The following is a 14,937-nucleotide window of genomic DNA, read 5'->3' as shown; positions in this document are numbered from 1 at the left end:
GTACTTACATGTGTACGTGTGGAGGCTGGAATCGGCTTTGGTTAATATTGTAGTGTGTGAATGCCTGGGTTGGATTTGAGCTGTATTCATCCACAGAAATGGAAACTTTGCCTTGTGAAGGAATTCCATGTGCCATGCTTCCTCTTTATAGACATGAGCGAGTTACAACTTTCCAGAGCAAAATACAGGAATGAGCATTGTGTTTCAGCCAATGTCGGAAGCCAAAGATGTCCTCATGAACTCTGCAGAATTCTGGACAACAATATGGAGACATTTATCATTTTGAAATTCCATCTAAAAACATTAAGCTCAGCCTAACATTTTCTTTGATGCATCTTTCTTATATCACATTAGCATACATACTCTTAGCAAACTCAATCTCCAAACATGGATAAATCAAAACTGTCCACCAAGAAAAAAAGATTTCATTAGGTATTCAAAAATACAATCTTTGGAAAGGAAGATTAAACTTGCTTGTTGCAATCATGTTCTGCAGACTGACCAGAATATAATGGAAAACTAGGAAGGAAAGGAAATGGAATAGAGTACCTTAGAAAAAAGCTGGTTTCCTGGTTCATATGCCAAGCTGAAATATTTGCTTGCATATCCTATTAGTCCTAATAAAACGTTGTTAATGTGTTTTTATATTGAATGTAAAAACCATGTTCTTTGTATATTTAAATCTACCAAATCTCATAAAAGTCACACAACTTTATTTAAAAAAAAAAAAAACTTCCAGCATACAGTATCTTGTCATTCAACAGTTGTCATCTATTCCTCTTTTTCCTCTTTCTTTCTATACTTTTCATATATAGTTTTATTTTAACAAATGTCAAAACACACTATTATGGGCAAGTTATCTTACATTATAGTACTGTAAAACAAACAAAACATAATTATACTCTTCATTTTGAATTTCCCTTACATTTCTCACTGATGTTTTAATAATGTATTGTCAGAATCATGTGCCATATTTCACAAATACAATTACAGCTATTTATCAGTTTCAGGGACTCCATTTCATAAGTTGCCATAGAGCTGGAAATGGGGCCATTAAAAAATGGGCAAATAAAAACCAAGATATAGCACTTTTTTCAAGGAAAAGATAATAATATAATTTTCTGATTTGCAAAATCAATCTAATGATAAATGTAGCAAAGATTTAGAAAATTATAATTTGAAAAAAAGATTAAAAGCGCATACTTTCCAGATCATCCACAAAAAGCACTGGAAAGGAGTCCAAGAGGTAAGAATTATGTAGTAAGTAAACACTAAGATGTGGTGACTAAATGGTTGTAAAAGAGCGTTCAATACATGTGATTTAAATTAAACACAGTATCTATATTCAGAAGTAATATGCTCTTCAATACCAGACTGAAGGAAAACAAGCAAGGATGGGCACTTACAAGTTTATAGAAGTACCTAGACCATTTTTAGAAACAGATTGCACGAGCAGATGGACCTTGGCATGATCCATACATCTGTCAAGGCAATGCATACGTTCTAAGGGCAGCTTTCATCCATCTGTTGCCTTCCAGGTGCTTTGAACTTAACTTGGCTATGGTTGATGAATTATGACAATTGAAATGATCCAGGGAGTGTAAGATAAAAGAACTTCTCTCTACTATTTTATCATCCTACTAGAGCTGCCTACTTTTTAATTATTACATGCAATTATTACATGAAAAGTACTTAAAAGCCATGGGATAAATTTGTTATCACCTAAAGTCCTTTTCCTCTAACACATTTCTATTGCAAGCTAAAACATACAACTGTACACTCTAGTTTAAAACTGTAATTTATTACTATGAGCCATTTTATCTTAAATTGATTAAACTATGTCATACATTTCTATCTGCTTACTTTACCTATGTAACTTCTTTATCCTGTATATATTTGCTCAGGTCAATTTGAATAACATGATGCAAACAGTATCTTTTATCCCAATTTTTGCCAAACCATTCTCATTAAAAATAATCCTCCCTAAAATAATTTGGGCATTCAAATACTTTGTAATAATGCATTTTTGCATACCTACTTCTACTCTTAAATACATACATATTTATCTGTCAATCCATTTTCTTCAGATAATTTTTTTTTCTGCCCATTTCTATCAGAGTATATACCTTGTTTCCAATTTTGGTTACTAAGTTACTCTAATTTTGCACCAAGTTACTCTAAAAGCCTAACATCAAGCACAGATATAATATTTCTGATTCCAAATCTAGCAAGTGGAGAAAAAAATTCATTACCTTATTACCAAAAACTACCTTTAAAAATGTTGTAGGAAGGAGTATAATCCACCCTAAAACTTCTAAGATGGGATAAAAATATTTCAAAAAAAGTATCTGACCATTTTCAGTAACTCCAAAATACCAAACGTTTGGAGTTCTATACTATTACAAACTTGAAATATACCTTTCTATAACTAAGCAGAGTTAGGAATAGCCAGAAAGTCTCATGCTGTATACTATGAGGCTTTTTTCCTACAATGATGCTATCTTTGAATCCAAATACTGTTGAAAATTAAATGTGTAAGAGCATACAATGAAGTTTAAAATCTACTTCAGCACAAAATTCAAGAAACAAATTTCCAAATGACAGATGGGCATCTCCCTTTTATTGTTATACGACCTCAGGCCTACATAAGATTTCCTATGATAACCAGGTTAAGAAATCTCACAACTCCCTTTCTATAATCAAGATTGTTTGTCTCAAATTATAAGAAGCCATTATGACGAAATAAAACCCTAATTCCATCAACAAGGTATGGACCCAAATGAAATAAAATTTCATTAAATTGGATTGTTGTTTCCAGCTTTGACTGCATATACAGGTGTGTGTGTGTGTGTGTGTGTGTGTGTGTGTGTGTGTGTATGTATGTATGTATGTATATGTGTGTGTGTGTGTGTGTGTGTGTATATATATATATATATATATATATATATATATATGCATGTGTATATAAGATTCAGTACATAAAATATTTGCCCAGTTATTCGTGCAAGATAACTGTCTACAAATTATAATGAAGGAACCTCCATACCAACTTTGCAGCTGTTTCCTTAATTTTCACCACAATTATATTTTACTGTTATTTTGCATAACAGTAAAATACAACACCTGCTTCCAATTGCAGTTCTGTAGTGAAGACTGTAATTCTCTTTTGAGATACTAACTATGAAGGCAGTGTGCAGTGTGGAGCTGCATAATTGCACTGCACTGAAAAGTAAATACAAATGAAAACATCTTCCCGTTAGAGAAATGACTGTCATTAAAAAAGAATGTTAGCCCTGAGAGCTCAGAGGGAAAAAACACACTTTGTATTGTGAGAATTTTAGTCTTGGCGTACATTAGGCAGTAACGTTGAAATGGCATAGCAATTTTTTTTCCTCACACAAAGCAGATTCTGTTGGATAAAAGACAAACATTAATGAAATACAAACTCATACTTTTTCTGCCCTTTAAAAAAATAGATGCCACTGTATTTTCATTAACTGCCAGAATTAATGTTACATATTACAAAAAGCTCACTAAAGATAATTTAAGATCTTAATTCAATTCTATTTATTTTCTATGTAACTTTCAACTATGAGAGGGGAAATGTTAAAGCTTAAGTATACTGATTCACGTGCAGAAAATCTTGAACTTCACTTTTGAATTCTTAAGAAGTGAAATATTTCATTTATATTGGCATTCTATTGAACAAAAGAAAAATACAGCTTTTTAAATGTCCATCAGTAAATATCAAACTCAGAAATATTGTTTTGTATCCAAAGAGACCGATTTTATTAATTTTCTTTTAATGTCTTTCTAGTGCAAAACAGCTCTCATATTAAAGAGAATGACTGTGATCTTTAATGAATAACTCTTTGAAGAAAATATAAGGCAAAGTCAACTACTTCAAAACTTTTACATACATGCTGGTATTAGTCTCCCATAAGGATTTGTGTTAACAATATAATTCTTTTCTTCTCCTTAGAACAATCATTTCCTTAAGGAGATATAATACTTTGGAATAGATTTGACCTTGGCATTCATTTTAATGCAGGAGCTAATATAACCAAAAACTGCCAAAAACCCTGAATTACCATATTATCTCATACATGATTATAATATTCAGGAAAGAACCCAAAAATGATGATAGACATCCTACAAGAATAAAGTTGACATGATGGGAAAACACCACCAGTTCAAATAAATTCACTGGTTCAATTTGAAGTCTATATAAGCAGAACACTGATAACATTTACACTGCAATTTTGTCTCACAAACACAAAGCACAACTGAGAAGGATTGCATTTTTAATCAGTGGCAAGATAGAAAATTAAAAATAATACCCAAACCCATTATTTGCTGAAGGGGGGAAAAAAACCATAATATGGGGAGTAAAAAGAGAAATCCATCATTAAATTCATCAACTAGGAATGTTAGTTTATTAACCAGAGAAGTCCTGAAATATTTGAGATAAAGGGAAAGAATACCCATATTAGACCACTTTTATAAGCTTGCATTATCTCCAATACTGATACAAAATAAAACAGCAAACAGGCAATATGCATATCAATGCATGTTTACTCAGAAACAAGTCTCATTCTCAGTGGAAGCTATTTCTTTGTCAGTGTAAGAAGTGTGGATTAAATCTGTGTGTATGTGAAAAAGCAAAAAGACTCCAGTCCAACTTTGACTCTGGCAGACTCACAGAGACACATCTATGAAGTTTTCTTAATAAGATAAAGAAGTGGCCAGCCACTATCTCTCTTGCCCGATATCTTTTCGACTTCCCATCTCTTCTGGCCACGCAAGTTTACACTCTCACTGCAATCTTGTGCAATACCAGCAGATCAGAATCAGCATGCTACTGTATTCCTAATGCTAGGTAAACTGTCACTGGGGGAGGAAGGATCATGAGTTCCATCAAAGCAACAGTTAAGCAGAAAAATATTATCCCGCACATCCAGCCTGTAAAAGAAATCAAGTCAGGTTTCCCTTCATCAAAAACCAACCCGCCGGTACTCCCTCATGCATCCAGTACTCCCTCTTGCACCCCGCAGCACTTGGGGACCCTTTAGAGAAGAAACCCTTACAGCGTCAAGCCTCTCCCTCTGTTGCAAAGATGCATTTTCCTCCAGACCCTTTAGCTGAAAGGGACTATGAGCAAGGAAGACGTCCCAGGTTGCAGGCACTACCTCTTGGTGGCCGTCACTCCATGCCCATCTAAGCAGCGCTGGGTGGACTTTCTCCCCCCTTCTTTCCCGGATAGGTGGCTGCACTCCTCTGAATCCTCGCAGGGTGTTTGGGGCTGGTTCCTCTCTCCCTCTCCCATTCCCTCTTGCCAGGGCTCGGAATGATTGATCACAATCAGCGGCCAATAGCTTTGACTGCGCACCATCCTGCCTTTTCTATCGCTCTCCCCCCCCCCTTCTTTCCCAACGTCATTCATCCCAACCTGATTCTCCTCTTCCTTTCAAACTGGCACGATAACCCTGATCAAGTCTCTGCTAACCCATAACAAGCATTCTCCGCAGAAAGATGCACATTTTTCAACCCCTCTGTTGACTTTTTTTTTGGGGGGGGAAATGTCTTCCCCTTTCTCGAGACCCCTTTTGCGGGCTACTGCCTTAAGTATGGCTTTGGGCGCGCTCGCGCGCTTAAAGTTTTCATATTCCCCCCCCCACTCAGATCTCTGCAATGACCCCCCCAAAAAATGTACACCCCGCTCCTCGCCAATACAAGCCGATCGCTCGAACTCCCTATTTCTCACGACGCTACGACACTTTTCAGGAGGTCAGGGTTGAGGGATGCAGAGGGGGGAATGACATAATCCTAGAGCAAGGGAGGGAAACAAAAATATCATAATCGCGATGAACAACATGCAAACAGGGAGGCGAATACATCCCAATAAAATGCAAAGGTTTCCAAGGGCGCTTAGGCCTCAGGGGACCATTGATTTCAAAGCATGTTTTGGAAAAGCAGCGAATTGGGGGTGGGTGAGGGGAGAGAGAAAGAGTATGTAGCTGCCTTGAATGTGAAAGAAACGTGGAAAACTCCAGCTATAGTTAAAAAAAAAAAAAAAGAGCACTCAGTACTTTTTTTATTTTATTTTTTGCCAAGTTTTCCCCCGGGGTTTTTTTTTTTTTTCTCCCCTATGGAAATTGGGGAGGTGGGGAGAAAGAGGTGAAAAAGAAAAGCCTCTTGGAAAGCGAGGAAATACGGCAAGAACAAACGATTTGTCCCCCCCCCCCGCCCCTCCCGGCGCCGTCCTTCTCTCCCGCCAGTCACACGGTTCAGTTTTTTCAGGCTAACTATACTTTGCATTTCACTCCCCCGATCTACCGTTTTCGCCTCGCTTTCTCCGGCAGCCTCGCACAGCACAATGCTCCCTTTGGCCTACCCTCCCCCGGTCGTGCTCTAACATTGTAACCCAGATCACCCGAGACTTGCTAGTAAACAGCGAGCAAAATTAATCTCCTCTGCCAAATCTATTCCCAAACCGCCGCCGCCTCCCCAGCCACCCCCCCCAACACCTCCGCTCCGCAAAGGCAAGAAATGAACGCCGAATCCGGGAGGGGGGCAAGGAGGAGGAGAGATGGGGGCATTGCAAGCCAGGGTGGGAAGGAGGAGGAAGAAGAAGAAGGGAGGCAAAAGAAACCGACCCTCGCGCAGATCAGCAAATTAGCTTTCCTTCTCCAAACCTTTTTTTTTTTTTTAAACCCTCCGTTCTACCCAGAGCGAATGCAAATAAGCAGCCCGTTTTGAGTCTGATTATTGTTTCGCGGTGGTTGCCCTCTCTGATCTCCTTGTACATGACAAGGCACCTCTAACCCAGCGCTTTGTGTTTGTTATTGGTAATTCTCCTCTCCCTTCTTCCATTGGAGTCCTCTCCCCTTCCTCTCTGAACGGGGCGGGTGATTTACCTTCTCTGGCTCTTTTTATTTTCCTGGAGGTGGAGGTGTATTCCTAAGGATGCCTTCAGTGCTGGGGAAGGAGCCGATCCATGGAGGGGAGGGGGGCGACGTTGCCGAGAAGCCGCTGGTTACAGAGAGCGAAAGAGCCAGGGAGACCTTGGCATAGGTGGGCGGCTGGTGTAAGGCAGGGCAGAACCTTCGACCCGCAAGGATCTCGGGGGTGGGGGGGGGACGAAAGAGAGGTAGAGGAGGGAGGGAGGGAAGGAAGGAAAAGAAAAGAAAAGGGGGGGAGAAAATAAAGAGCAGTCCGACCTCTGAATTGGGGAACGAGAAGGAAAGAGAGAGGGAGAGAGAGAGAGACAGAGAGGGAGAGAGAGAGAGGGAAAAAAAGCGAAGAAGGAAGGGAACAGTGCAATGAGTAAGGACTGCCACTGGGGTCAGGGAGCAGAGCACCAGGAAACAGGGCGGCCAACGCGCGCACACTACACACACACACACACACACACACACACACACACACACACACACACACAGAGGCAGCTCCTCCCTGCTGCTGTTGAATCTTACTTCACTGCCCCCCCCCGCCCCAGCCACACTCACAGCCAAAAAAAAAGCAGAGCAGCATCCCTCGCCGAACGGCGGCGAATCTTTTGCCCTCCCTGAAAGATTAAAGATTAAATAGGAGAGGAGACCCAAATCACCAGAATGCCTCGATGTTTCTCACTCATTATGTCGTCATCTTAATTAATCAGACCGTGGTGGGGGTTCCCTACACCTTCCCCTCCCTTTAAGAAATAGAACAAGGTGCGTTTGTTTTGTTTTTTAAGTAATATTAGCAGGAAGGGTTACAGCAAGGAAAATCGATACTACCACGTTCTAAGCCGAAAACATATTTATATAAAGAGACCTGAAAACATGTTTGTATAGAAACAAATGTATTTGTCTCTTGTGTTGATGTATTGCAGGGTTGCCTCAAATTGCTGTGTGATAGTTAACAGCATTTCCAGAAAACACAGACTGGAAAAAAAAAACATGGAACAGAAGGGAATGAAAATGGATGACTTTGTGTCATCCATATCCTCAACCTTTTGTGAAATGTATTGAGAAGCAACTTTTTAAAATAAGACCTTTTCTTGATCATCTCCATTACTAAAAAGATAACTCACAACAGACCTTTAAACTACTGTATCCAATTTCCATATAGTTCTATTGTATATATTTACTCACACATTACCCTAGAGGTATTTAGTCCCAGTAACAAGACAGAAGATCTCAGTCTAAATTTAGCCAGTCTTTTTTTTTTAAAAAATCTGCTTTTAAGCCTGTTACTTTACATAAACTTTGTAACTTGGGAAGCAAGCCTTGTTGGGTTTAATAGGATTTTTTTAGAAAATGTTGCATAGCAATTTTAATTATTAATTCTTAAATTAATTATTGAGATTATAATAAATGTCCTCCTCATAAGCAATACCTGAAGTTAAAACTTCCTTTAAAAAAGAATTAGGAAGAATGAGAAACAAATGTCCTTAATGGTTAAAAAACTCCAGGCAAAACTATCTGAGGGAAATACTAAGAAATAACATTTAAATTAATTGTGGAAGGGCAGATATAACTAATAATAATGTCAATAAAGCTTTGTGGGAGGTATTTTTGTGCTTGACTAGACTTTAAAAAACTATTTTCAATACAATATCTCAGGGTAAAATAGAACAGTTCTTTTAAAAAAAAAGATTCATGTATGGAAAGTTATATCAAGGTTAAATGTAGTTTTCATTGGTTTCTTTCTAACTTTATTAAGTTCAGTTTGAAATATTCATCTGTCATCTGTCCAATGGAAGGGACTATATAGTCCCTTCCTTTACAATTGCCTTACGTCCAAACCAGTCTAATTTTGTATGCTTTATGCAGCCACAGTACTGCTTTGGAACCAGATTTTTCAGAATGTTGCAATGAAAAAAAAAAATCTTGCAAAGCCTTTTTTCCCAGAGGCAACATTAGAACCAACCGAATAAATATGAACACCACAGGTAGCAGTGAGCCTTAAAAAACATTTTCAAACATTTTTAAAAAAATTACTGCATTTTTGGAACATACAGCACAGTGTTAAATAAAATGTGAATTCTTCAGAAAATTCATTTAGAGTGCAATTCCATATAGCTCTAGAAGGAAGCTTTTACTGGGTTTTTAATAGGATTGTCTAAAAAATGGGGGTAGCAACTTTAATGATTAATTCTTAAATTAATTATTGTAGGTTATGGTAAATTTCTTCCTCATAACCAATACCTGAAGTTAAATGGATTATTCTTATCTGTACTAGAAACCACGCATGGAACTAGTGATAGATACAAATTAGAATTGTCAAGCACTGCAACGTTAAAAATTATATAGATATTTACTTCATTTTATTTATTTATATTTTATTTATATATCAGACTTAGAAACCACCATCTCACTCACAGAGTGACTCTTCATTATAATAGGCTATGTTAGAAAGACAACGATTAGGCCAAAATACTGCCATCCTTTAAAAAATGCAACCATAATGGAATTAAACGGCAATTAAAATCAGGATAGAATAAAATATAATAAAATAATCCTAAAGCAAGTTTGCTTTAACAAAAAACTGAAAAGTAATAATAATGATACATTCAATATGTATTGAATGTATAGTTAGTTATTATTTTAGCCTTTTGGGTTTCAAATTAAAACCATGAAAATTGTGACATAAGTATCTAAAATCACTTAATGTGTGTTATTTCTTGTTTATTGTTACTTTATATTTACAATTTCCTTCAAAAAACTTAACATGACAAAATAAGATTGAAGGCTGTCTCTGAACCCAACTATACTCACAAATCTATAGAAATAGTCCTTGTTTAGTGCAATTCGGACTGGCAACTTGGTTGTTAAATGATAATAGAATAACAGAATTAGATGGGGCATTGGAAATCTTCTAATCCAGTCACCTGTTCAAGGAGGAAACCCTATACCATTTCAGACAAAAGGTTGTCTGATCTCTTAAAAAAACCTCTAGTGTTCGATCACCCACAGTTTCTGGAGACAAGTTGTTAATTGTTCTAACTGTCAGGAAATTTCTCTTTAGTTCTAGGTTGCTTCTTTCCTTGATCAGTTTCCAACCATCGCTTCTTATCCTGCCTTCAGGTGCTTTGGAGAATAGATTGAGCCGCTCTTCTTTGTGGCAGCCCCTTAGATATTGGGAAACTGCTATCATGTCATCCCTAGTCTTCATCACTGGAGACTTTCAAGAAAAGTTTGGACTGCCAATTGTCAGAAATAGTGTAGGGTCTCCTGCTTGGGTGGCGGGGTTGGACTAGATGACCTACAAGGTCCCTTCTAACTCTGTTAATCTGTTAGATCTGTTTCATTAAACTAGACGTACCCAATTTGTGCAACCAATCTTCATATGTTTTAGCCATCCGTCCCCTAATCAACTTTGTTCTTCTCTGCACACTTTCTAAAGTCTCAACATTGTTTTGTATCTTGGTGACCAAAACTATAAAATACTCAAGTGTGATCTGTGAAGTGTTGTACTATGAAGTACCGATGAAGTAGTTGGTAAGTGAAACTATCACCGTGCTCATGATTTTATTTCAGCTTTCCTTTGTTTTAAAGTCCTACAAAGGTCATAACTGCAAGGATTGATTAAAATTCCTTTTGCAATGGTTGTTAAATGAGGCAGTCACTAAACAAGAACTTCTTGTAGTAGCCAAATGCCATGTGAGTCCACTCAGGAATCTCAACTGAATTCAGTCAATCTTGTTACACTAAGATTGTAGAGATTTAAATTCCAATCCCTTCTAAGGCCTGGTAATTCACTGAGTAACTTTGGGTTAGTCACTGTTAGCCGAATTTACCTATTAGGGCATTGCGGGGATAAAAAGCAGAAAGATAGCCAAGTTAGATTCCTTGAGTTCAGGAGCAAGCTATACATATGACAAATAATAAATACTTTAAAGTAAGCAGGCATAGAATTTAGTATGAATTCACCATAAAAGTTCTTTAAAATAAATATATGTCATATATGAGGGTTCTTAGCAGGGGTGAAATCCAGCAGGTTCTGAAAGGTTCTGGAGAACCAGTAGCGGAAATTTTGAGTAGTTCGGAAAACCGGCAAATACCACCTCTGGCTGGCCCCAGAGTGGGGTGGGAATGGAGATTTTGCAATATGCTTCCCCCAGGAGCGGGGAGGGAATGGGGATTTTGCAGTATCCTTCCCCTGGAGTGGGGAGGGAATGGGGATTTTGCAGTATCCTTCCCCTGGAGTGGGGTGGGAATGGAGATTTTGCAGTATCCGTCCCCTGCCACACCCACCAAGCCACGCCCACAGAACTGGTAGTAAAAAAAAATGATTTCACCACTGGTTCTGAGAGACTTCTAAGGTCTAGCAGCTATTTGCTAATACTAGCATGTCCCATAATGAGACTTCTCAGGAAACAACAACTGAATGAAAAATTTCTGGTGACCTTCTACCACTGCACTATAGAGAGTATCTTAACTTACTGCACCTGTGTATGGTTTGCTAATTGCACAGTGGCAGATAGGCAGCACTCCTGAGGGTTAACATCATTGCCCAGAGGATCATTGGTTGCCCTTTCTCCTCCTTGGAAGAGTTTTATAGCTCCCGCTGCCTTAAGAAAGTTCAAAACGTTCTTAAAGATCCATCTCATCCTGGGCACCCTTTTTTTGAACTATTGCCATCTGGCAGACAGTACAGATAACAAAAACAGTACAGATAATAAAAACAAGGACAAATAGGCTGAAAAACAGTTTCTATCCCAGAGCAGTAACTATGTTGAATTCTATTGTGTAGTGCAATATTAATGCAGTATTAGGGGTTTTGCATTCAATTGTGTAGATTGTGAAGGATGAGTGTTTTTATTTTATTTTTTATATAGTTTTCTTATGTATGATGTACACTGAAGATGGCATTTAATTTCGTTGTATGAGGTACAATGACAATAAAGTTAACTTAAACTTAATACTTCCCAATAATATTTTATATTAGTGATATAAATTAGAATTGGATCTGTCATGACTTTGTTCAATCTCTCCAGAAGCCTCCACACTGGCCAGACTGTTCCTGGAAGCCACCTTCCTCATGAGTTCATTAGCAAGCCAACGTACTATGTATTACATACTAGTTGGTCACAACGATTGTAGGTTGGAATGACCAATTGTGATCCGATCATCAGCTTGCAGTTAGAACTCCTATCATTCTCCTCCATAATAAATGATGTTTTGGATGGGGCAGCATTGCTGCTGCAGGGCCATCGTGGATAAACAAAAAATGGATGTTGGAAAAACAGATCAGGAACAGTTTCTTCGGAGTGTTGTTTATAAGAGGGTGAGTTGGAACTCAGGTACATGCTGGTCAGTTTAGAAATAACCCCAAATTTCCTTGAGGATGTCCAGATAAGATGCACAAATCTATCCCATATAATAGATACTCAGATAAAGTTAAAATGCAAAAGGCTAAAGAAATAAGATTGGTTGCGGCGGTGTATACAGTAGTTAAGAAGCCCAAATTCTGTACTGAAAAGAATTACCTGACTATAAGACATACTTTTTTGTCTCCCAAAAGGGGGTTAAAATGTTTGTGTCTTATAGACCAAATATTGGCGAAGCCCTGCCCACCCACCAGCTGTTTTTTGGCCTCCGCACACCCCTTTTTGGAGCCAAAAAAGGGCCGAAAATGGGGCATGCGGAGGCCAAAAACTTTTTTTGGGTTGTTTTCCCTCTTCTAAATTTAGGTGCGTCTTATAGTTCTGAAAATACGGTATACAATTATGAAATTAATTGCTCTGAGATACCGTGATTCTTGTATGCATTATTTTATTACTATGGTGAATTATTTATACAAATGAATACTAAACTGACTTGAAGTGTTGTATTATAAACATCTAGTATTTTATTCATTTGCTTGTTTACGTTTACCTGCTTTTTAAAGTTTAAAAAAAAAAAGACTGCACAAAGCATGTAATATGCTAATGCTAGCTTTTCAATCATGTCTGGTCCTCGGTGATTTTATGGACCAGCTCTTTTCATACTTTCTGATATTGTTTGGTTTCTTTCAGTTGTTTTATGCACTGACTGGTGTCAACTTTGATGGTTTTTAGCCACCATGTTTTCTGACAATTTTGTTTCCATTTACCACTGACCAGTATAAAAAGCATTTAATAAAAGGGTAATATGATACATAAAATGTCACAAAATTACTGTTATCACTTAACATTTAATCATATCAAGCCAGGGTTCTCACTCAAAGCAAAAATACTTGGACTCAATGGAAAGAAAAGAAGAGGAAGACCAGCAGTGAGGTAGATGGACTGAATTAGATTGGTCTTCATGTTAGAAGACCAGAAATTTGGAAATGGATCTTCCTGGAGAAAATCTATGTACTGTAATTACTAAGAGTTGTTATGACTGAGGTGATGACACATAATCAGTTAATCAATATATCCACCTGTATTTTTATCTGTTTGCCCATGTTCAGATAGACTTCCATGTTTATAATGGCAGCTCAGAAGTGAAGATCTGAATTAAGCTCCAAGAATTTTGATTTCACTGATATTGTCATTTTGATGCAAAATTTGATTGGTTAAACTTCTAGAAAATTTTCTTATGGGTTAATACAAGATATAAGTGAAAATCTTATTCAAAGTCACAATCTGCTAGCAAATCTGGGGATATAAAGTGTCTTAAAATGTAATGAAAAAGTACTGTGTTTCCACCACTGCTTAGGTCACTCCTGATGGGAAGGGTATAATTCATGAATCCAAACAATACTTTTCAATCTTTCTGTCCTTAAGTACGTTTCATGTGTTGTCCTGTGCCAGCTAAGTACTAAGATTGACCCAATGCTTGCTTAACCTCCATTCTGGGAAGTCATATAGACTCAGTGATTGTACTCCCATCAGCAGTAGCATCAATTTATGTCTTGAAGCTATGATTAGTGGAAGAAGATATGCCTGGCCTCACTGATCATAGAAATTTGATATCAGGTGTGCTCTATTCTCTGATTTTGTACATTGCTTATTCCTACTTTGATATTTAGAATTGTCTCTTATGTGCATGTGTATCTGTTTGTCTGTCTAATTATCTAGCTTTCTATCTATCTGAGCTATGTATGTACGTGTGTGTACACATATATGCACACTATATGTATATATGGTTTAGGGTGACCCACTCCCTTCTTTGGGGGGGAGTGCGGGAAGATCCCTTGCAGGGTCGTGCTGAGGATTTTGTGCAATTCCTGCATGATAAAGTCGCTCGGATTCGGGATGGCTTGGACTACGATTGGATGTGTCCAGGGGAGGAGACGAGGATAGGTCTTGAGAATATTATCTGGGAGGAGTTTGATCCTGTGGCTCCCAAGGATGTGGACAGGGTCCTGGGTAAGATTAGTGCCGCCGCGTGTTTATTGGATCCGTGTCCCTCCTGGTTGGTACTGGCCTCCCGGGAGGTTACACGAGGCTGGCTCCAGGGAATTATAAGTGCTTCTCTGAGTGAGGGTGCCTTTCTGCCGCATTGAAAGAGGCGGTAGTGAGGCCCCTCCTCAAGAAGCCTTCCCTGGACCCAGCTGAATTAGAGCCTTGGTAGTACAGGGGTTTAAGGCACCCTGTTATTAAGCTTATTAAGACCAGCTGCCTGCAATTACTGCAGGGTTCAAATCTCGCCAAGGCTCAAGGTTGACTCAGCCTTCCATCCTTTCTAAGGTAGGTGAAATGAGGACCCAGTTTGTGGGGCAATAAGCTGACTTTGTATAAATATACAAAAGGATGAAGGCTATTGCTGAGCACATTGTAAGCCGCCCTGAGTCTTCGGAGAAGGGCGGCATATAAATCAAATTAAAAAAAAAAAAAAAAACCTACCGTCCAGTCTCCAACCTTCGTTTTGTGGTGAAGGATGTTGAGAGCATGGTGGCACGACAGCTTCCCCGGCACCTGGATGAAGCTATCTATCTGGACCCGTACCAGTCAGGCTTCAGGCAGGGGTACAGCACTGAAAC

At 38.3% G+C, this 14,937-nt stretch overlaps 1 protein-coding gene across 3 annotated transcripts in view; it reads right to left on the bottom strand.

Moving 5' to 3' along the window:
- Nucleotides 1-7,174, bottom strand: part of MPPED2 (metallophosphoesterase domain containing 2) — a 148,297-nt gene extending 141,123 nt beyond the window's left edge. Inside the window, exons 1-2 of one of the 3 annotated variants that reach the window (XM_070957523.1) lie at nucleotides 6,918-7,174; nucleotides 9-252 (exon numbers count right to left, since the gene is read on the bottom strand). In XM_070957523.1, the coding sequence (XP_070813624.1) occupies nucleotides 9-136 (128 nt within the window). In that variant the 5' untranslated portion in view covers nucleotides 137-252; nucleotides 6,918-7,174. Of the gene's footprint in view, nucleotides 1-8; nucleotides 253-5,087; nucleotides 5,103-6,336; nucleotides 6,357-6,917 lie in introns of those variants that run through there. The other 2 variants (XM_070957524.1, XM_070957525.1) reach the window with 2 other exon arrangements.
- Nucleotides 7,175-14,937: the final 7,763 nt, after the last annotated feature.

Source organism: Pituophis catenifer, unplaced genomic scaffold, assembly GCF_029215685.1.
Source record: "Pituophis catenifer annectens isolate HBS135680 unplaced genomic scaffold, rPitCat1.0.hap2 SCAF_1, whole genome shotgun sequence".
In the NCBI taxonomy this organism is placed as follows: Eukaryota; Metazoa; Chordata; class Lepidosauria; order Squamata; family Colubridae; genus Pituophis; species Pituophis catenifer.
This window is presented reverse-complemented; position numbering and strand designations above follow the sequence as displayed.